Below are 25,344 nucleotides of genomic sequence, written 5' to 3'. Positions count from 1 at the left end.
TCCTCAATGATTCGAATTCATGATGTTCAAATGGAGCGCTTGATACTTAACCACTAGATCACTGTGCTGGTGGTTATCCTTCCATGTTATTTATTCTTGAGTATGTACAAAATTAGGAAAGCAAATAAATGACACCATATGCTATTTATTTCCAGAAAATCCTTATGGAAATAAAATTGATTGCATGCTCCTTAGTGCATCATATTCACATCCCACGTATGGGGGTCACCCTATGGTTGTAACCAGGAGCGGAGCCAACATATTAGCAGGGGGCAATTGCCCCCCTAAACTTTAAATTTTTTAAAATTTTACTCCAAAAGTATGTTTATTGTAATATTTTTGCTCCCATTGTCCCCTTGAACTTTGAATTTTTAAAATTTTACCCCAAAATTATATTTATTATAATATTTTTGCCCCCCCTCGACAGAAATCCTGGCTTCGCCCTTGGTTGTAACCCAGCGATGCCAAGTCGGACATAGACAGGCTCAAGCTCGACCCACCACGAAGAGTTTAGCTCGAGCTTGATAGTGAGCTTTCTCGACCGATAATTTTACTGGTCAAACCGAGTGTGTAATAGAATGCGGGTTGTGGGCAGTTAGGATTCTTGACATTTTTGGATTAATTGCAAATCACAAGAAAAGCTCGACAAATGTGTGATTTCGTGAGTTATGTATATGGTTTCTAAAAGAAAAAAGTCATATATATGGGTTTGCTTGATTATGAGCGATATATTTACAATCTTATCAATGCTATCAAGCCGAATACTAATAAGCTTGTCTCAAGAGGTTATCAAGGATATCCCGAGCAGGGCGCACGTGGACTCGGCTCGGTTACGCACCTAGACCACCGGTGGTTGATCCCACACGCTGTCGGCAGATGGTGTACCAGGAGCAGGATCATTATGTAAAGGAATAATACAATTTTATTTTACCGGGAAAGTAAAAGTAACTAAAAAAAAAATCTATACCATGAGAGTTTTATCTCTTTGTAGACCGACCAGACTTTATTAGATTAGTCAAAATTCAATTGAATTTACCAATACCAAGATTCACATAAAAAAAAATAAAAAATAAAGAGGGAGGGGAGGAGGTGGTGTGGGGGATGAGCTGTAGTGAGGGCGAGAGAATCATGACATATGAGAGCTTGCGGGGAGAAGCAAACCGATCCGAAAGCCCACCGAAAAAATCAAACCCATGTGGGAGCGGGTCCGCTTCGGGTGGGACTCACGAGCCCATCCTGGGTCCAATTTCACCCAAGATGTTATTTTTTAAAAAAAAAAAAATTGGGAGAGTTAATTTTTATGGGCCAACTTAGCTTAAGTGAATTAGTTGGGGTCTAATTGGACTTTCGAATACTGGATTCACACAAAAAAAAATGTTATCATGAAAGGCGTCCAATCTTCGAATGACTCATCCAATCTTCTTTACTTGAAATCCTGAGTCCTTGAAGGAATCCTTCATTGATTCTCCATTGTCATATAATTAACGTGAGAGACTATTGAACTTGAGTAATGGACCATAATTTATACAATAAATTAATTCTATCAATAGGAGCATTAACTCTTTTTCTTTTAACTTTTGAAATAACATGTACGGATATTTTAGGGACTTGATCAAGCTAATATTTTAGAAAAACTATCTAATTCTATCAATGAAGAGAAAAAAAACTTAAAAGAAAAAGATAAAAGATAAAAATCCGTCTTACGAAACGGAGCCTCACAACCGAAAAGGTTCTTGGACAGTTGTAAACGCATCAGTTTGCAATAAATGAAAGGAATTAATATCGGATTATTAATATCATTTATGCACATCAATGACATTTGGGATATAGCATTTTATGGGTTACCAGCTTTTTTGCTGGTGCGATGCTATTGGTTAGAGTAATTATTTTCAAATGGTTTTAAAAATTTTGACGTCACAATTGAAATATTCATTAAGTTATATATATTTATTTAAATTGAAACCATTCAAATTTTATTGCATACAATAATAAATTAAGAATAATTAAAACAATTGTAATATCAAAAATGAATGAAGAAAATGATATTACGTAGAAAAAATATTACATTTTTTTAAATGTCAAATTTTAAAAATTATAATAGATGACTTTCATGTATTTCATAAAAATGAAAATGCAAATCATCTATTGTCATAAATTCCTCTTGCAAATTCTTACTTTTAAAATTTTTTAAATAGATTTATCTTTTACTTTTCTAAAAAAGTTTAATATTTGAATATGCTTACTGTATGTCAGTAGATTTTTCTTTAGTTACTAATTATATTGGAAAGTTTTCCATAGATCTATTATTTTTGTTCTTTTTTCTCAACAAATTTTGAAATTATTTTTTAAAATTAAGAATGTGCTTGTATTAAAAATTAAAAAATTAAAAAATAATTTAAATGAATTTACTAATTTAATCCTAATTGTATATATACAATTATAATTATTTATTTAGATATTACATTTATGACCTTATACTATATATAAAATTACATTTCTAGTTCTATTTATTACGGGGATACAACTATATATATATATACATAGATTAGAGGTTTGACATAATTTCCGGTCCCCTTGTAATTCACTAAGTCAAATCTTAAATTGCTACATGTTAATACATCGATATCAAACAGGTAGAGACTTCCAAGTCAGGTAGGGAATTTCTTAGGAGTCGCCAATAACACGTTGAAGCTGCTTAATGTTAGAAAACCGAAGTCCAAAAATCCCAAAATCACATATGCTAAATCATCGAGAAATTAATCGAATCGGAAGCGTACTTGAATCCATTGCATAGGTTGCATGAGCAAAAGGATGGGTATGTGGTTTTCCAAGTCAATAAGCAGAGGCTGTGTTTGTCTGGTAAGTAATGTGACATCAGAAGACTACCTTTTAACATATGACTTGGGGGCCATAATCCCTTAATTGCATCTAAGTACCTGAGGTTATGTAATTTCTAATTCAGTCCATCATAAAATCATAAATTACATTGCGGTATCTGCATATTAATTCTTATATTTTAGCAAGATATCATTAAGGCCCATTATCTTAAAACTTCATTAGATCACTTAATCGGACCTACAATTAAGATAACCCATAATACATAACGATTAATACATATGGGGGGCCACATTGTTAAATAAAATTCAATAATCTCCCACATGGGCCGGCATATATTTCATCGAAGAGTTATGTATTACAGTTAACCTTATGAGTATTCTTTAATTGTTATCCTTACAAACATCTCAAACAATCTAGTTCATTGAACATGTCAATATGAGATCAAAGCGATCTTTGTCACATATATATGCCGTAACTAGACCCATCAATGATCACATATATTAATGAATCCAACGACAAAGGTTAAATATGGGCACGCAACACGGAAATTACATGTAATTTGGTATGAATATGCCTATTTCCAACTAGTTCACTATAATCCTAAGTAAGATCAAGCAGAATTAATACAAAGTGAAATAAATTGCAAACTGTAGTCTATATATATCTTATTTTGCAGAAAATATCCATAATGTAGTACAACAATCAAAATACAACCTTCCGCTAAATCATAGCATCCTCACAAGACATAACATCCATATGAGCAACATGCTCATGAAAGACAAGGGGTGTTAAAGCTTTGGTGAGCGGATTCGCAGGCATGGAAGTTATACTAATGTGTTTTAAAGATAACTAGCCACTCTGGATTGTTGAAATATAAAACTGCCAACTTATTGTCACAGAATAATTTCAGTGGTCTTTCAAAACTTTACATAATTCACAGCCAGTAACAAAATTTCACGGTCATATTTCATAATTATATACAACATAACAGTTATGAATTATGCCTCCTTTGTTGAAGTAGTGTTACTTTCTCTCAACTATTCATTACTTTTTTTTTCACTTTTTTCCATAATTCAACAACACAATCATTACAACCCTAAATAAATATAATTATTTATAGTTGGGATGGAGTGGAGTAAAATTAAAAAAAAATTCATTTGCCAAAGAAAACCTTAATGATCTCAAACCGAATTGATTTAGTGGGTATAAATCCCTTTATTCTCTCTAAATACCAAAAAACTTGTTTGGCTGTTTACCAAAATGATCCACAGTGGAATTAGTTAATTACCTCCCAAACATGGAAAATATATACGCAATGTCCAAATGTGTACATACTTATGCATGCATTAGATTCCCAAACTCCCACTGTATATGCATAAGAAATTTGCTATAACTTTTTGCGTTCAAACTTATTATTGGGGCAATGATTGAGACTAAACTTGTCTCCTTTAATAACAGGGGCAACTTTTGATTTGCAATCTTTCATGCAAATAAACTAACTCTCACTGAACTTATGGTATCTATATCCATCAATCGCATTCGTCTCGAAACCAAATGAGATGATAACTTGATGAAATATATGACACCATTAACGACATGCCAGCTTTAACCCGATGAATTTTCTTAATTTGCAAACCATCGTCTTTGGATCTCTCGACACAAAGATTCATGGTAGCATATGTTCTTGAGGTCATTGAATTTGTTCTTTCGGAATATCCTCTGGAGACTAAATATGGAGTACTTCAATGTTGTTCTATTGTTCTGAATTCGTTGTTTAATCAATATCAGAAATAATAACTATAGGAAGAGAAATAAATTCCCTTCAAGGATATCCTCAACCTTATCTCCCCCAAATTCTACATCCTCATAAATTGGGCTCGAGAAGAGAGACTGAGATCGAGGAGACGAACATAATGGCTCGGGATAGAGCTAGAGTTGAGCTCCGTGGCCACGATGGGTAGAGTCGGGGAGACCAAATCATGACCTGCAAACAGCGACCCATGCCCAAAAGACACGAGCCACGATTGTCGATCCTCGATTCCATCCCGACTCAGTAGGGTCCAATCGATGATAGGCGACCACGATCCCAACTTGTTGGAGTTAGGATCGACGAGCACTAGCCGGCGAGCCGTAGTTCGCGACCACCACTAGTCGTTGCAGTGCTCTCGGTCGACACATAAGGACGATCCACCACCATACCTGATTACTGAATTGCTCTTGTGTCCGCCTCCTTCCGCCGCCCGAGGGCTGGCCGCATCCAACAAAGGCCGACCAGAACCCTAACAGTCTTGAAAACCCTTTTTTGACCCTTAATTAACCTCAATCACAATAATTAAACATGAACAGCAACAAACAAAACCTAATTTCACCTTAATCAGCCTTAATCCAAATCCAAAACCACAAACCCTAATTTTCATAAACCCTAATTGTAGGAATCGCGCGCCTAACAGAGCAACAGCAGAAGCAACGAAAAGCTGAAAATTCAAAATTTTCTACCGCGCGAAACCTAAAACTAGGATCATACTAGAAGAATATAAACAAATAAAGCGTACATGGGCGTGATCTTATCGCGCAAAACTGAAGCTGGCTCGCCAAACCAAGCACTCCATGTGTCGCGCCTCTACCGGTATCCACGCCAACCACATGGAACTCCGGGACTGGCGGTGCTAGCGACTTATACCCGAAGGGAGGCGCATGCACAAGATAGAACTTTCAGACTAATGGACCCGAATAAGGCCCTTGAGCAAATTGTAATCGTATTACAACTTGTTGTAATCGAATCGAGTAATTCTTGAACCCAAGCGTTGGTGCCGTTAACCAAGGGCCTTGACCCCTATTTATAAGCTTAGAGGAGGAGCTCATGGAGGTCATGAAATCAATGTGGGATAGCTAAGAGATGTTCTCCATGCGCTATGTGTCCGCCACGTGTCAACACATTATTGGTCCACTTGTCATCATATGACTGGACCAAGTGTCATCGCTCGACTCGATCCCTAGTCGATCCATTAAATCTAATGATCGAAATCCAATCAATTGGGAAGTTTTAATCTCATTAAACTTCCGATATTTCCGTCTTGTGCTTAACCTCATCTAATTTGTATTAGATGAAGTCACCTTCATCATCCGCTGATTTGGTTGTTGCGTGTGACCCTGTAGGTTCCCAATTACGTTGGCAGTAATATCGAAATCTCCATTTCAACATTACAAACAGTTAGCGGCATCTAGCAATGCATCACTGTTATCTAAGCAATCGGAAAGTCAACTATTTGACGAACATGTTGATTATATTATCGTGCAGCAATGTCCCTTTGTCCTCTATATCTCGATCGAGCCCAAGGCATGGTCGATGTCATCCTTCGTATGGCTCAATCTCTTTTCTTGGTTCCGAGTAAGTCTGTCAGAGCAAATGAGCTTGATATCTCTATATCGAGTCATTTGGGTATGCGCATACACTTCCAGACTTCTCCCACCAAGAGGCCAAGTGAGATATCTCTCCCATTACGAAGGAGGGACAAATCTTATCTTGGTCATTCACATTTCTCTCCATGCTCTGTGGTATACCCAATAACTGTCTTTATAACCAGCCTATTATGGTGGCGTTTGACAGCATCAAAATATACGACATTACATATAGGAATTCATGGTGACCTCAAGTCAAAGGACCTCTGCATCATAGTCACTATGAGAACTGCTAATGACAATCTCGTAACGACCCATGTAGCAGTCTCATGGTGGGTCAGTCTACTACGCATTACCCCTAATACATACATGCGGTGTGACTTGATGTCTTTACATCCATGACCTATGAGACTTGGACATCAATCACCACCACACTTGCATTGCTGCATTATCGTTGTCCTAGTTAACAATAATACTTCGACCAGGGACGTTTAGGAATAGTGTTCATCATTGATAGGATCTCATAATCAAGTCATACTTGATGCCTATCGAATCGACTATCCAAGGACGTTATCGTGTAAAATGAAAGCGCAACCACAAGATAACATATATGTCTCATGATATATAAATGTCATAATACATAATTGATGACTGAATGCCTCTGGGGCACACATCAATCCCAACACTAATTCCTCAATGATTCAAACATGCGTGTTTTTGATGCCAATTGTTGGAAAATTGAATCAGAAATCCCCAAAAATCACACATGCTGGGTCTGTTTGGTTTTAGAATTATATTTGACTCAACTCAACTTAACTCCACTCCAAACTTTTTAAAATTTTAAAAAGACCAAAAGTTTTTAAAATTTTTCAATTTTGCCCCACCGATCACTGTTCATCGTCTTCTTCATCTTCATGCCTTCTTCTCCCTTCTCTAATTGATTACTGCACTTCCATGGTCGTCTAGCCAAAGTAGGAGTCGCACATGAAGTGGAGCATGCAGGGCCTCAATCCAGGCTCCGAGGGCGTCGTGAAGTTGAGCTTCACACTCATGATGATTTTGGGCTCGGTTGAGATGTTGAGATGAAGAGAAAGAGAGGTCGATCAGGAGAAGGAGAGGGTTGCTCTAGAGAGAGACAGTAGTGAAGGAGAAAGAGAGTAGTGAAGGAGAGAGAGATAGTAAAATCTCAGATATCCTCAAATCTCAGGGCCCAAATTGACTCCACAAACGGAAATCGACCAAAAAAGCAATCTTGCAATCAAAATCCGAGGAAACCCAGATCATCTTCCTCCTCAGCACCTCCCGAGCAAAAGTAGAGGTCCATCGAGTTGGTCATCTAGTCACCAAAAGTAAAGTCTAATCGGCGGCGTCCATCTTCGTCTCCGATCTTGATCCGAGCCCCGGCCTTTGCACGGATTCGAAACCTAATCGAAGCTTTGCTGGCCGTGTCCATCTCCATTGCCTCGAATCAAAGCCTAATCGAAGCGACAAGCCTTCAATCGAAGCCTTGCTGATGTGATTCGAGGTAGAAATTACTTTGATTGAAGGAACATATCGGTCACTGATCTCGATCTAGCTCCGATTGAGAGCAGATCTCTCTCTCTCTCTCTCTCTCTCTCTCTCTCTCTCTCCCCCCCCCCCCTCTAAGGCACGTTCCGATCTCTCTCCAATTGCTCCAATTGGTTTTGTTCGATCATCTGCTTCGATGATGTTGCTTCTGCGCATTTTCCTCTCTCATCCGTAAAGGAATGGGAGATTTGGAGCTCCCCATAGCACGTTTGTGAGGTGAACTTCAGATCTGGAGTTCAGTGTTGAGGAGGCTGGGGCATTTTTCTGAAACTTCAAATATTGTAGGACTATTATTCAATTTTAAAAAGTTTATAGTTGAGTTGAGTTGAAAATAACTCTGTTCCCAAACAGAAACTAAATCATCGAGAAATAAATTGAATGAGAAGCGTACCTGAATCCTTACCGTGGGTTATGTGAGCAAATGACGGGTATGTGGTCTTCCAAGTCAATACGCAGAGGTTGTATAAGTCTAGTAAGTAATGGGATCTCATAAGACCACCTTTTAACATACGACTCGGGGACAATAACCCCTCAATTTCATCTAAATGCATAAGATTATGTAATTTCTAATTCAGTCCGTCATAGAACCAGAAATTACATTGTCGTATATGCACATTAATTCCCATATTTTACCAAGATATCATTAAGACTCATTATCTTAAACTTCATTAGATCACTTAATCGGACCTACAAATAACCCATAATACATAACTATTAATACATGTATCGGGCCACATCATTGAATAAAATCCAACACTTAAAGCCTAAGGATGCCTAATGGATTATAAAACTATCCTCCTATGGCTTTAATATTTGTCGGTCTACGATCAGAGAGATGAGCTCAGGAGACCTATTGCGGGTGAGGGACTCACAAGCCGAACAGCTACTTTTTCAGTAATTTGTTTGCCAAGAGTTTGCCGATTTATTAATTCCCCAAGTTGATTACCCTCTTTCATAGATGGCTACCTCATGTTTCACCTCAAAACTTGTGTTTTCTTTTGGCCAATTTCAAAACTCGTACTTAAGGATTATGACATCACTCTTTTATTTGAGCTTGGACATATGATTAAATAAGACATATGCATTCATCAATCAAGCTACGATCAAAGGTACGATTACGAAAATCCCTTTCACAAATTAATCAATTTGTTAAGCAAGTTTAGGTCAAGATCAAAGCACGGGCGTTATGTTAACGCGATTTTGTGGCTTTCAAACAGACAAGGACCGATTTTGAAAAAGGTCTGAAATTTCATGAGTTGACTTATAATTGCTTTAAACTGCTCAAGGAATGAATTGAAACGGCCCATAAACTTTAGGAATCTGTCTAAAATTACCTCAAACGACTATGGGTAAATATGGAACAGTCCGGAGAGTTCCGGGTGGAACTGAAAAAGGACGAAATGGTCCCAGAGCCGATTTGGAGCTGGCCAAAAAGTTTAAGGATCGACTTGAAAATATATGGTTTCAACATTGGCCCAGCATTTGCTCGATATGATTGACGCGAGCACTTACAATTTTACAAGTAGACTATTTAAAACTCGCGTAACCTATCGAGCCAACTATTGTGAAGCTTCTGCCTATCGTATTATTCATTAAAAAAAAAAACCTTGTGCGGACTATTTATCGAGCTGATATCGAATGGCTTGTGTGCAGGCTTGACCCGAGTTCACCCTTAGGCCACCTGCAGTTGACCCGACGCAAGTGTCTTGAGATGGTGCACTGGGAACAGTATGCAACGTTTTCTTGCTAAAAGGTCCAAAGGACTATAGAATTAATCTATCATCTATTATTAATATTATAATAAAAAATGGAGCTCTATCGACTTTTTTTAAATTTTACTGTCATTTTTCAATTTTATATTTTATAATTTAGATGAATCTAATCGCTATTACACTTTCAATCGATGTATCTAGACAATATTTACTATATTCATTCATCTAGCTATATAAAGACATCCATTAACTTCATCTAGAGTGACTAAATATGGTCTTTTATAGACATGAAAACACACCTTTTTGCTTCAATATGATACAATCTAATATTATTCATACAATTTAATCTAATATAATTTAACATGCAGTCTAACATAAAGACAAGCCCGTTCATTTCATATAATCTAATATTGTTGAAATGATATTATTTCCTTCTCGTAAGGCATTTCAATATTTAATTTTTTTTTTAGTTACAAGAAAAGCTCTTAGACCTAGTAAAGAAAAATAAAAAATTTAATAAAGGAGCACTAATATTTTTACCAAGAGAACCGAATCTGAAATCTCTTTATCTCAACTCATTCAGCTAAAAGTTTGGAGTGTTTCTTATTCTTATTTGGATTAACTGTGTCAATAATCAAGAAACTCACTCTTTTCTTTTTAAACCTAATATAAACTTTTTTTTTATTAAGTAATATACCACAACCTTTTTAGTCTCAAATTTAACATCCATCTATTTTTTCACATGACATTGTTGGTGACATTGTACGGGGAAAATCTCTAAATGACATGAATTGCCTAAAAATTCATAAATTCAGAAAAAAAAAACAAATTCAAACAATTATAAAGAACTAGAAAAGAATAAAATAAAATTTACAAAAAAATTAAAATTAAAATTAAAAAGTAAAATAAAATAAAAAATTCAAAAATTTATAAAGACTAGAAAAAATAATTTATAAAAATAAAAAGTTAGTAAATTTCAGAATAATTTTCAATGACCGAGGAAATTAGAAACAAGTTTTGAACATAGAAGAAATTCAAATTAAGTTTTAAAAGCGTCAATAAGATTTAAAAATTAATTAAATACCAGAAATTTAAAGACAAAAGAGGAAAAAATAAAGTGAGAGTAACTTAAAAACATTCTTAATTAACATCACATGCAATACGTGCATGTTTTACCAATCTATATAATATATAAACTTGAATACAGTGATTGAGCAAATAAAACTTGAATACAGTGTAATAAATAGTGACATAATTATAAATATATATACAATTTGGATTAAAGAGAATTAAATTAGTAAATATATATAAATTAAAAGTTTATAAATATTATGACTACAAAATTATCAACAAGACTTATGGTTACTAATCTTTTACAAAATTAGAAAAATGATAATTTTAAAAAATAAAAGTACTATTTTCCTTCTTCAATAGAATAGTAATATGTGAATTAATTATAATTTCTTGAGATATTTGGATATACCTATTGGATATTATATACTATTGGAAAAATAAATATGAATTTTACAAAAATTAAATAAATATAATAAAGTTTGAATTAGATAAATTCAATTATATTTATAGTAAAAGTCCAGCGAGACACACGGGCCAAAAAACCTAGTGATGTATAAAGGAATAATGCTATTTCATTTTACCTCAAAAAGAAAAAGAAAAAAAGATTTAATTTAATTTAAATAAATTGAATGAACCGAGCGCAATTGTGAAATTCATTTCATCCGTGACTGTTTCTTCGGTACATCATAACTATTGCCATATCCATTCCAATCTAATGACTCAAATATGCTATGCATTCGTCCATTAGGTATCTCGTATCCAATTAACATGTAAAACATCGCTTTAAATTTTCCTTTAGGGATTCGAGGCTTAGATGTTCTATTGGACACAAGACACGAAGGAGAAAAGACTGTACAACAATTGGGTTGCGTTTCGTGGCCAAGATAAAACATGATCCAAGAGTTGGAATTAAATACGATGCATGGCAAATCCATCGATTTTTTAATATCCTACTATACGAAGGGGAGCTATCTAATTTCCCTTAGATTAATTGCTTTTATTTTTGCTGGTTTATGTTGGTTTCTAATAAAATTGCTTAAAAAAACATTTTTAATCAAAAAGATAAGTTAAAAAAAAGGTTATTTATTTAGATTTTTTTAATTACTTTCAAAAGTTTTAAAAAAAAAAAGGAAAAAAGAAAGTCGAAGATGAAGTCGTCCTGACCAATGTCATGTCATGATTCTTGATCAACCATCTTCCGACCAAATAAGGAAGTCGTCCGGACCTACGCGAAATGATTACAGAACTGGAATTAGCAAATGTCTTTCCAAAGCGAGGACATGCTTGAGCTGGTCGATTTCCACGATGGTATCCGATCTAAGTTGCGCTCACGGCGCCCTAGCTTTGAAAACCGATATTGATAATGACTTGAAGCGGTCCACTGAACAGTGAAACTTCTCACAAACTAACATGTCATATCGAGCAGCTTCAATTATTCAGACCCCGTATTTGCCTTTTCATGTGCTCGGGATACTAATCTATGCATTTTTAGATGAAAATGAACAGCTCTGAAATTAAAACTGTAAGTTATCGAATCGAAATGCCAGTCCATTTTCAAACTGAAATCTTTTCCACTTCTAATCATACTTTTACTGTCATTGAGAGTAAAATGAAAAGAGCCATAAACCCGCAACAATTTTCATACACCGACTGCCAAAATGTTCTCGAAACAAATCCAGTAACGTACACAACGATACAATCGACAGCTCTTTCAATTTACATCTCTTTCACCACGAAAGCTTTATTCACAGCTCTATTTCTTGAATGAATTATGCCCATCCAATACCAGCCAACAAAAAAAAATTAACCCGAGGCTGAACACTCTTATGAATATATATTGGCAACAGTAAATGTAACAAACTCGTGAAAAAATAACTAAAAAGTGAATAATATGATACATACACGATGACAATGGTGGCCGTCCTTCGAGCTTCTCTACAACTTTCTTCATTAGAACCTGCAACCTCCAGTAGTTCTGCCTCTCCTCTTGATTTCACAGACATGAGGTAATATGTGTCTAAACTTTCATTGCTCGATTCTGCAACTTGGTCCTTTCAGTCTGGGTGGAAGTTTTGGTTGTTTTGCTTTCCACAGGAGATTTCTTCACAGGAGTAGCTAAGCCACTGGCTGCAGTTCTTTCAGCAATTCTCCTCTGCCGTTCGAGCAACATTTCTTCCATTCTTTTTCGAACCTCTTCTTCCTGTCAATGGACAATGCGAGTTGAGTAAGCTGGAAAGGCTGAAGGATGATTGAATGAAAAATAGAAATACTCAAGTTTTTTTTTATCTTTCTCCTGATCTTGAATGCGAAGAATAATGAGGAAAACAACGCGTCAAATTTCACACCTCGTGGCATTTTCTGCTCTTTTAGCGGTTGGAAAGTACAACTCGACTAATATCCTTCTCTTTTGATTTAAAAGAGTACAAACAAAAAGCTAAAAAACTTTCTCGAGTTCCATAAAACTATAAAAGAGTATAACGTGAATATTTGCTATTCAAAAGAACAATCATCGATGACAAAAAAGAACTACAGAGAGAACGAAGAGACGAAAAATAATCAGAAGACCTATTTTTCTCATTTTCGGCCGAAATGAGAAAGAGATCATATTGATATGTCTTCCTTTTTAAAATTTGTTAATATATTAAATCTTGTAAGATTAGTAGCTGACAACAGAAAATAGTTAGAACTTTCATTAAATGTTGTGAGAACTTTCATTAACATATGAGTTCTGGTCAATATATACCCAATCTTCGGGATTACGTACCTTCTCAAACTTGCTCTTCTGTGCAGCAGTCCTATTCATAAGAGTCGGCTTCTTAACCCTACTAATTGCCTCAGGTTTGGTTTTCCCAAGTGGAGACCTATTCATAACCTTCGATCTCGCATCTTTTCCTGCAGAAGACTCTTTCTTCTTGTCACTGTTTATCTTCTTATCAGAAGAAGCGGGAGTCTTATCATGCACTTCCTTGGCTGGGGACTTCTCAGCTTCAGCCAACGAGAAATCAACATCATAGCCCGAGGTCCAAGAAACCCTGTTTGAGCCCCCTCCATCATGTCGTTCGAGAACCACACAAAGGTCATCGGGCTCATAAGTTGTCGACCCCTTGTGTTTGTCTTCCAAAGCCTCTGCATTGGCAGCATTTTCTGTATGAGATGCTGACATATATTCCAAAACCATGCTTATGTCCCTTGAATCATCGAGGGATGTTCTATCATGTATCATGAAGGAATCATCGACCTGAGGGTCTTTTCGACTTTTCTCCATACTATTGAGGAAATCACCGTCGAATATAACTTGTTTAACGTTCACATCCCCACTTTCTGTTTTCGCGGCTGTATGTATGATAAAGCCATCATCGGACCTCCGAGTCTTGACCAACGATGAATCCGCATTAGAATCAGGTAATGCATTATGAAGTTTTTCTGATCCCTCAAAGCATCCTGATAACAACACCAAATCATCTGCAAATTCCCTTCTTCTCAGAACAGGTCGGAGATTCTCTCCATTTCCAAAATCAATCGAATTGCCATTGAGTTCATCTTCTCTGGTCCTCTCTGACATGACTAAGGAATCATCCGTGACCTTTCGTTGCACTGTGAATCTCTGAGTTCCACCTGACACTTCATCCCCAAAGCTCCCCATCGCGAAATGCTCGTCCCGAGAAGACTCGAGTTGCCTTTCTGGATTCAAACTGGGTTCCTCCTTTTCTCTCAGGAGAAGGTTCTGAAAAGCATCCCAATGCTCATCCGTGCTCTTCCCTGTAGAAGCAGTAGTACCTTCAGTCTCTTGTTCAGGCTCAGTCGTGTTGTTTGATCCTTCCGACTTTTTATGAGTGTGCCTCTTGGACTTGTGATTTTTCTTGAAAACTCCAACAGCTTCCTCTACTTTTTTCTTAAGAGAAAACTCATCCTCAGAGGACGAGGAGGAAAAATCATGAGAAACTCCATCTTGTTTCTCTTCATCTTTAGAAGCAATGTAATTGATGTTTCGGATTACAACCGTTCTCGAAGACTTCTTCTTGTGCTTTTTCCGGTGTGAATGTTCCGTCGAAGAATGCCTTTTCTCTCCATCAGATTCACTATATGTGTTTTGTGAGTCTTCTTCTGAATCCACATCTTCATCATCATCTTCCTCTTCCTTGTGCATATTCCGCTCTTTTTTCGATGACTTGGACTTGGACTTCATTTCTCCTTTCATATCGTGATAGGCCCCTTCTGAATTAAATGACCACCTAGGATCATTTAGACCGTTTGGAGGCATAATTGGGAAAGGGTAGCCTTGATATGGAGGCATTTGATGAACGGGATACATGTAAGGAGGAAATTGGTTTGGCCATGGCATTTGCATCTGAATTTTGTTTCCAACATCATCTGCAGGAAAGAGATGAATTTGTCAGAAAGGAAGACAAATGAAAACGAGAAATACAAAGAAGCAAAATAATAGATATTTTACCTTTTTTGCCATTGGAACCAGCATTCATGGTTTCTTGCTTTGATGCATCGGGAGATCCATTGGGAACAAGGTTATTATCGCTGGTCTGATAGTTCATCTCACTTGTGAGTATAATCCCCGAGGTTGCTGGGAACGAGAGTTCTGAAGAAGAATAGGCCTCCATAGCAGATAGCTCCTCCATCCACGGGACATCAGATTGCTTCTTCATGCATAGTTCCTTGAACTCAATGCACGCTTCTCTGCAGAAATTGACACCACTCTTTCAAAATGTGAAAGAGAGATAGTGAGAGGCCTAATTCTCTATTTCATATGTTAGCTCCAAAAGCACCAGTCTCATTACCATACTTGTCTAAAGAAGGTGCAGTTCGTGTTCCTATGCAATAAGTATCATTACTCATATCAATCTTGTGCTGATGTCAAACATGGTGAAAAGTCTATCCATCAGATAGTGTCAGTCTTCAGCTAAAATATATTCGCATTGTATTTGGTTGAGTTCCTTTCAGTTAATTGCCATTAGCTTGAGCTGAGTAATTACGTTATTCTTGATACCTTAAACGAGAAGCCCCAAATGCATCAGAGAAAGCAATGAGCTCGTCCATGTTGTCCATATCAAATCCAGCAGCCCGTCCACGTGCATACGCCATCGCCTGTGATCGAAGTAGCATTGATCTCCGGGTTTCCAGGACACGTTGGAGACGGATCCTGTTAAATCACAACCCAATGGAATCAGTACAATGAAGCATTTATATACAGAAGGAGTGCATCCGTAATCTTAACAACGAATTACCTAGAGTTCTCTTCTTGTGCGGCATCCTCATTTTCTGCAATCTCACCCTGGTGCACAAAGAAACAAACTTATGAATTCATCTGTTCAACGAAATATAGCAAGAAATCTCAGATTTGGGTATGAAGCATTTACCTTAGAGGAATCACTCGACTTCACCGAGTTGCCATTGGAAGCTGTAGGACTCCCTGATCAAATAAAAGTCATTGACTAACAAAACCAGAACAATATATTCTGAGTATGATGCTAGATCTCATGGTCAAAGATACCTTGCTCTCCTTGTCTAGATACATGGGGCTTCCCGAGTTCATTAGCTTGAAACGAACTCTCAATCTGTGATATCTCTTTTTCCAGATTGATGAACCTCTCAAGAATCTCTGGTGTGCCAACAAAGCGCACGAATCTGTCGAGAGAGAAGAGCAACATTTTTATAAGTGATCTATCCCCCACTCTCCCTGTTCAGACCCACTTCATGTTCCCATAAATTTGTAAACTTCACAATCCAACAATACTCGATAACGTCTGTCGACGACTCAGTAACATTACGAGCTTGGTTTTGGTTACTATACATATAGAAGTCAAAACATGTCCATAGTTAGGAGCTCATCTCACATATAATTATAAGCAGATCAACTTGCAAGAGAATTTTAACCACTTCAATATAGATCATTAATAACGACCCTATATGGTTTAACAATCTGAATGAAATTCAAACGGAAATGATACAATATATGTAATTGCCAGATCAAAGTGCAGTCTATGAGCACAAACACTGAATAATACAAACACATGCACTTAGATAGAGACCATTTTAGACATGAATGGAAAGATTAATAAAAATAGAAAAGGGGTCAGTTCCAGTCAATGTGACCATAAACAACATAAAAGACTAACCCCACGACTCCAAGAACTGGGATCTCAGCCAGCCAAACTTCTTCATTGGAAGAGAAGGCTGAATCGCGGTACCAACTCCATCACATTTATTCAGATGTGAGTTATTTCCAGATTTAGAACACACAAGACAGAGAAAGTTGGACCATGAAGAGCAAACAAATCCATCAAATCCTATAACACACAGAACAGATGATGCTTAATTACAGATGGTCAATTTGGTCATGAAGAAGAAGACACAAACTTGGAAGTTGGATCTCCCCAAACATCTTCATTCGCCATTGACAAAGCCAGATCACAATGCTTTCCAATCACAAGAACAGAGCACAGACAGACTCAATGACTTCAAAATTGAATTGAATCAATCAATCAGAGTCTCTGTTCTGAACCTCTCAAAGGTGGCTTTGGTGAACCAGCTGGAGGCATCTTGGGGAGGCGGCGGACGAAGAGTGATGGAATACCCTCCTTTCAAAATCTCATCTTTGGCGAACTTCAGGTGGCCGAGGAACGGCTCCAACAGGCCATGGGCCAATCTCTCCGTCTTGCCCCCACAAAATATCACAAGATCGCACCTTCACACAAAACCCACATCCGAAAATCACCAGTGAGACCAAAAATCGATAGATTGAGACTGAGACAGAGAGGGAGAGGTGGGCCTGAGTCGGGCAGTACCTGGTCCGAGTTGGGGTCAGCTGGAACAGAGCGTAGTCGAGCCGGGTTCTTGGGTCCATTAGCTATTCAGCTCACAGACACACACACACACTCAGAAAAAGAGAGTGAGAGAGATGGGGAAAGGTTTCAACTTTGTTCTTTAAGGTGGTTGGGGATGTGAACAAGAAGACGACATGAACATGGGGGGAGGCCAAAACTCAAAGGTGGAGGCAGTAGCAGAAGCTGCAGCTGTTGCTGAACTGGAAATGTGCCAGAAAGGAATGACGAGGCCCCCATCGCACATGATCTGATATTTGCTCTCTCTCTCTCTCTCTCAACTTTATTGAGTTAAAAAATAACCATTTTGACAATCTTTTCTCCCACTATCATTCGCAGCAGCATGAAGCGCGAGAAGAGAATCATTTTCTGTCTAATCAATCCATTAAACAAATCCATTTTGAATATATAATGCAGTAATAATTTCCACCGGGGGGGGGACAGAGAGGGATAGATGGGTCCTACCAGTAGCAGTGGATTGTGGACTGTTTTGGACAGTTCCTCAGCCTCAAGCAAAGCTCCCAAAAATCTCAGAATAGGATTCTCTTTCTGAAAGAAATACAGAGAGAGAGAGAGAGAGAGAGAGAAGATGGGCTCTTTGTATCTCCTGACCACTGACCATGAAATTTTTAGCTTGGGAGTTGGTTTCTCTTTTTTTCTTGAACATCTATTGATCCATCCATCCATCCCTGTCCTTTTTCTCAGGGTTGAATCTCTCTTTTGGTTATTTTAAGGATGGAGTACACAATGGGAAATTCTGGAGATTATTACCAAAGTTGATATATTTATTTTCTTGGCCAAAAGCAAATATATTTATTAAATTATCCAGCAAAAATGTATATATTTATCACCGCTATTATAAAAGAAGGGATAGCACAAAAGGGCTAAAGGTGCACGCTGTAATTCAGGTTCGATATAAGTATCTCTTTATTAATTATTAGGATTTATGTTTCATCGTATTAGGCGTATAGTTCTTGTTCACCAAAAATATTATCACTTCTATCATCATCATCATCATCATCATCATCATGTGGGAAAAAGCTTAGAATTTTAAGAGGAAAAAGGAAGGGAAAATACTAAGTGAGATTAATGCATAAATTAGGTGCGCAATTCTCCGATCAGAGTTTTATGCATTGTCTTGTGGAGGTTTCAGCATCTATTTCTTATGTATTTTCCTTCATATTTGATTCGCATTTGAACGTGTAACCTTGGGGTGCGACTTTTGGGTAGTGTATATGTATGGATGTATATATACATACATATATATATATATATATAGGGGGAGAAGAAAAAGACAGAGCTTGGGGCTTGGCCTTTTCCTTTTTCCTGTCGGTTTAGTTGTGGTCCTGACTTGCTTTTGTAGCGATTATTATTATTATTGCAAAGAGAATATCTCGCATCTGTTTTTCTTGAGAAACAGAGGACAAAAAATGAAAAGAAAAAGGAAATTCTGGCAAACTTGGAATTTACATATTATAGATCTGCCGACAAAAAAAAAATTATAATTATAATCTATCTGTACATAGAAATACAATTTCATCAGTGAGCGACAATTGAAATTATTATTTTTTTCTTTTTTAAAAAAAGAAAAAGATAAAAGACAATTTTTATGTGATTAACCTAAACAAAAGATAATGTTTTAAGAGATTTAGTCATCGATTATTAAATTAGAAGATTTAACCATTGATTAGATTATGATTAGAGAGTACTGTAAATACTATAGTCATTGTGCGAGGAGAAACATCTTTAATTTTTAGGTGGAAAGTCACCATCACCATCATGCATGACGATGCACCACGCACTCGGGTTTCCTAGCTCCCTCGACTAGCAAATATTCAATCATTATGCTTTGTTTGGTATTTAAATATATCTAAGTTAATTGGATTGGAATGATTGTGCTGTTGAATTATGAAAAAAAAAAGTATGAAAAAATAATGAATAATTGAGATAAAGTAATAATTGTGTTGTTGAATCGTGGAAAAAATAATGAATAGTTGAAGGAATTTAGTATTAAAAATTGCATTGAATGGTTAAAAAAATAATAATAATTGTGTTGTTGAATGAAAATAAGTGTAATAGAATTAAAAATAAGTTGTAAAATCAAACATATGGTTAATTACCCTAGTCAAAGCATCATCTTGTCACATTCCCATATTTTATGCACTATGAATCTCACTATAAATTCCCCAAAAATAATTATGGATGTATGAGGCACCACAACCCCAATACTCAATAGTCAATACTCAATAAAGTACTAATCATGTATTTTTTTTGCCGTAAGATTTGATTTAATTTGTATATTGAATTTAAGTAACCTTGATGTTGAATCGAATCTTCACAATTGCATATCGATAAAAAAAAAATTTCCATGCTTTTTTTAAAATAAAGACTAAAAACGAAAGGAAGAATCGCTCGCTAATTAAGACGAAAGTCAAATCTTTCATTCATGTAATTGTAACTGTGTAAAATGTGCTATCTTTTTGTTCATCCAGAATGATAATAACGTGAGAAAGCCAATGAATCATTATGGCTTTTTAACTAATCATGCCCGCCGTGTAAGAGTAAAGAGAAATCGTACTTGTATCAAGTAAGGATTAGACTGCTGGGATCAAAAGATTTTATATAAGGAGGTAGCGAATGCACTACAAGAAATACTCCTTTTAGAAGCAATGATATTTGCTTCCAAAATTAACAAAAGTCATTAATTAGAATTGTTAGTGTTAATTAAATTTGCCTCCAATAAGGAAATATAACAACAAATGATGGTAATTACATTTGGCCATTATTTCTCTCATATCTATATATTGTGCCTTGAACCTAACTTGAATCATTTACCTCTAACATAGTACTTTTAGCATCTTGTCTTTACCATTTCACCTCCAATGCATTTTTGAATTGAATTACATTTAAATTTATATCTAATATTTTTGTCAAGCCTCAATAAAAATGTAAAATTTTTATTATATAATTATTTAAAATTAAGAAATTAATTAATATGCATAAAATATTAAATCAAACATTGTGCATATATATATCGTTAAGTTCTCGGGTGGTAAGTTGAAAATTGTTAAATTATCCAAAAATTTATGTAATAAATCATATATGAACACAATAGATGAAGTAAAATGCACAAAAAGAATACTAGTTTACTATTTTTTTTAATTCCAAATCTGCATAACGTAATTTACATCTTTAAATAAATAAAATATATTTTCTACTTATGTTGACTGTTTTTTGAATATCGTTTAATTCATGTTGAATAAATTATTTATGTTTAGGAAAAATGATCCAACAAATTTTTAATATTTTATCTACTTACTATGTATGTAAAATTTCATAAGTTGGAGGCAAATGAGAATTAGATTAACAGGAAATTGTATTTTACCTCTAAAAGAATATATTAGGGGGCAAATAAAATTGGATTTAGAAGCAATTAAATATTTTGCTTTATAAAAAATATTTAGTAATAGATTTTCTATATGTCTCTATTAATATGTTTCTAAAAGTTATTCTGTTGTGCAAAAGACTTATTAGTTGCTAATAATTGTGATACATATTTGTAATTTAGTAAGTATTAATTTTGGGTGCATTTAGAGGCAAATAAAATCCACTTAAGAGACATATATCGTATGTCTCGAAATGAGAATTTTAGAGACTAATATTATAATTGTCTCTCATTACTTATCTCTAATAAGGGTGTTTCTTGTAGTGAAGTAAAGCGAAAATGAAGCTGATATCGATGAAATAAGAAGGTTAATTGACCCTGATTAATCCAAATTCGAATTAGATTGACCTACTAAAGAAGACTCTCAATCTTAAAATTACTCTATTCACAAAACTCAAACTCGAGATCTTAATTAAATAAAAAGGAGTGTGAACGATATGAACTATCTAAAAACACTTACGAGATCTGGGGGCACTAGATATGTGTTACCACGGTTAAATGTTTCTATTTATTTATTTCTACCTCGAGTATTTTTAAATATTACCAAAAAATTACTTTTTTATGAATTTTATTTTGAACTTACATCTTTCTTCATTCAAGTATTTAAATTTTTTTTCTTATTTTGAATATATATTTTTCATTTATTTTTGGGCAAATTATACAAAAAAAACCTAAGTTTTGTAAAACGTCTCAGTTTTGTCCTAAATTTTGTTTTGTAACAAAACAAACCATAAGTTTTCTAAATTATCTCAAAAATGACATCCGTTATAAATTCCATCAATCTTGCATACGTGGACTGTTAATTTCAGACATAAATCAATAAAAAAATGAGATAGGTTAAATAAAAAAATTAAAATTTCAAAAAAGTCTCAATTTCATCATAAATTTGGTTTGTAATGAAAAAAACCATATGTTTTTGCTTCTAAAGTTGGCTCCGGTTAGCATCTCCTCTCATGGATCATTTCTGAGAAATTTTTAAAATATGTATTTTTTAAATTACAAATGAAAATTTGAAACAAAGCTGAAACTTTTCTAAAAAATTATATTATTTTTGTAAGAAAAGAGATGATGATAAGATGATATATAAATTTTGTGGGTCTCGTGAAGTCTAGTAGGCAAATAGACAGCAAACTTAACAGAACGGTAACATGAGGTCAAATCTGAGACGATTCTCAAAACATGTGCTTTTTTTGTTACAAAACAAAACTTATGACAAAACTGAGACGTTTTACAAAATTTAGGTTTTTTTTGTGTAATTTACCCTTTATTTTTGGGTAAATTTCATCTTACAGCACAATATTTTGAAAACTTTCATCACATAGCACATATCGTAATAATTTCACCAAATTGCATTATTTTTGAATTTTTTTCATGGCATAGCACAACGTCAATTTTCCATCAATTCCTTAATGAAAACTGACGTGGCCGAAGTTGTTGCCCCACCCTTACATATCTGGACTTTTTATGGGCCCTGTTGGCTTATTCTCATGTTATAAAACACGCAATTTGGTGAAATCAATACATATGTGTTATATTATGAAAAATTTTGAAGTTTCATGCTATATATGAAAACCTTCAAGGCTCAAAAAAAGCCCAGTTGTGGAAGCATAGGCCAAAAATGTTGGTCACGTCAGCTCTCCGTGAGTGAATGGAAAAAAAATTGACATCGTGTAATGCCATAAAAAAATCAAAATAATGTACAATTTGGTGAAATTAATACTATACGTGATATGTGGTGAAAATTTTCAAATTATCGTGCTATACAGTGAAATTAACTCTTTATTTTTTCCTTTATGATGTCATCCAAAATAATAGAGGAAACTATATATGTTCTATATATTTTTTAAATATCTTAGTGTATAATAGTAATTTTATATTCTATAAAAATTTCAAAGAACTTATAATGATATATATAACCACTAAATATTATTATGTTGAGTTTTTCGTTTCCCATTTGTTTTTAATTAATTTATCATTTGTTAAAAAACAAAAATAAAATAACGTTAGAAGAAAACACACAAAATAATTAGGAAGATGTTCACGTCAAAAATCGTTTGACATCTAATCGACAAAATAATTAGGTAGATGTTCAAGCGTGCCAAGAAGCAGTTCCAAGTGTACCAATGTGTCACTAGTCGGCCCACCGATACAAAGCATGTACCACGTCCTCGAAAGTCAGCGGGATTGAACGGCATTTAGATTTTAAATTTTTGAAATTAGAGTGTGCCTCAGACGATTCACAGTCCGGGGATTTAGCCGCTTTGAGTTCTTCACCTATTATGTACGCAGGAGCACAAGTCTGAAAATTGATCAAGCGGCCTGTGAGCCAGCTCCATTACTTCCTGGCGAAATACCAACTCAGGAAGCTGAGTTGTGAATTGAGGAAAGTTCACCTATACAAGGGAACCCAGCCCACTAGAGAGACTTCGTCAACCGTTGCCGAAGGAATTGCGATCTTCGCCCTGAAGCTCCAAGGACGGACGTAGATCGATCCATGGGGAATCAGTTGAAGGAAAAATAGTGCGAAAATTGAAAGTGTGGTAAAGGAAGTGCGATGAATGTAAAAGTGCAAGGAAAAGGTAAAGGTGCAAGGAAATAGATAAAAACAAAATGCGGAAAAGGAAAAGATAAGTAAAGGATACGATTAATGTGTTGGTCTGAGACCCTCATAATGAACTTTGGCACACGTATTTATAGGCATTTACATTAAACACTAAAATCTATCTAAATTGGATACGCATATAATTACGATCTAGAGATAATATCCGACTAGGAAATTGTCTCTTAAGGCTACCTACATTGCCAAAAGACGAGATATCAAATAAAATCGGAGGAATATCTGACTCATTCGACTTCCTAAAATCAAAGATAGTGCAAGATAACACGAAACACCCAAATCGGTAACAAAATCCTATTATGAGAATATTTCCACAATTATCTCAAGTGTAATTTGTGATATCTTTGATATATTTCTTAGATATTCTACAATATTCTATCATCATCTTTATGAGATATTATTATCCTCTAACCCTATATCTAGCATGTATATCTGTTGGTTATATGTAATCGAATATCTGATATATATTAAGGCTTTGTTTGGTAACTTTACTCAATTCCAACTATAAATAATTATTTATTTGAAGTCGTAATGATTATATTGTTGAATTATGGGAAAAAGTAATGAATAGTTGATAGAAAGTAATGATTGTATTGTTGAATTGTGGAAAAAGTAATGAATAGTTGAGAGAATTTAGTATTAAAAATTGAATTGAATAGTAATTATGATAAAAAAAATTAAAAGGGAAAAAGTAATAATTGTATTGTTAAATTGAATTAAAAATAAGTGGAGTAGAGTTAAAAAAATTACTCATTTGCCAAACAAGGCCTAAAATATACTAATATTGATATTTCACACTCTCTATAAATATCTCTCCAGATACTCCGGAACCATAGGTTCAATTCTTCGACTTTTCTTCGATATATTCTCATTTAAGTATCGGATAGGGAAATCAATATTCCCTATCGATCTCCCCTCCCCTTATTGCAGGTTGATCATGTCACGCTCGTGGAGGCTCGAGGTACATGAGACGAAAGGGGGAGGCATGTGTCCAAGACCGAATTTTTCTGGACCCCAACAATAGTGGATGATGTTTAGCTGGGGTTTTTGTTGCAAGTTATGTTTTTAACGTAACAAAAGCCCTCAAGAGCCTAAGTGATATTTCAAGCCTGGAAAATTTTCTGATGCATCGATTATATGTATTTACTGCGTCACATTTGTTATTTTGTTGTTGTGATCTCGTAAAGGTACATGTCCTGTACAAAAATAACAAAAAAAAAAAAAGGAAGTTTTCCTCACGCCTTTATCTCTTTAGATTATTACTAGGATTATATTTAAATTTGCTCGCTAAGCCTCGGGTCTAGGAATGGCCTAGTAAGTTAGTGTGCTAATTAGTCCAAAATTGGTGAATTCCTCTTGTTAGCTCTCGGTTCTTGATTAATTGGTCTAAAATCATTTGGAAATGGGTTGTCTAGGTGTCGGCCATTTAGGGATCGAATTCTAAATTGGGTTAATTGTCTCATGTGGCCTTAGAAATGAAATTAATTGAATCTATGAAATGTATGCACTGACGGCCGAATTGAATGTTGGGGGTTTTAAGTGTCAAATTGATGTCTAATTGGCCAATTTGGTTAATCATGTACACTTGACATTTAATCCATGAGAATCGAGAATTATCCATCCATTTAGATAAGAGTCTTAGGCTTAATCAAAGTATGTCCACGTGACCTCTGGGGATGAGGGCTCTTAGAGTCAGGTGTCAAATTGATTAAATTCCTCAATTGGCTAAAAATTGAAATTAATAGATTGTGTCCAACTTGAGTAATAATTGATTAATTGTCACTAAAAGTGATTAATCACTTATATTTGACACTTAAATCATGATTTTTGGGGATAATCTACTCATTCCAAATA

General features: G+C 35.2%; 1 protein-coding gene across 1 annotated transcript; it reads right to left on the bottom strand.

Moving 5' to 3' along the window:
- Positions 1 to 12,197: 12,197 nt before the first annotated feature.
- LOC116203988 (COP1-interacting protein 7) lies at positions 12,198 to 17,804 on the bottom strand. Its single transcript, XM_031535993.1, has 9 exons — positions 17,393 to 17,804; positions 17,110 to 17,292; positions 16,099 to 16,232; positions 15,965 to 16,017; positions 15,833 to 15,879; positions 15,595 to 15,747; positions 15,046 to 15,284; positions 13,357 to 14,963; positions 12,198 to 12,792 (listed from the first exon to the last, which is right to left on the bottom strand). The coding sequence occupies exons 1-9, from the start codon at positions 17,449 to 17,451 to the stop codon at positions 12,610 to 12,612; spliced, it is 2,658 nt and encodes an 885-aa protein (XP_031391853.1). The 5' UTR covers positions 17,452 to 17,804; the 3' UTR covers positions 12,198 to 12,609.
- Positions 17,805 to 25,344: the final 7,540 nt, after the last annotated feature.

This window comes from Punica granatum, chromosome 4 (genome assembly GCF_007655135.1).
Source record: "Punica granatum isolate Tunisia-2019 chromosome 4, ASM765513v2, whole genome shotgun sequence".
Taxonomy (NCBI): Eukaryota; Viridiplantae; Streptophyta; class Magnoliopsida; order Myrtales; family Lythraceae; genus Punica; species Punica granatum.
Note: the sequence above shows the minus strand (reverse complement) of the source record. Positions and strands in the feature narration are given on the sequence as shown.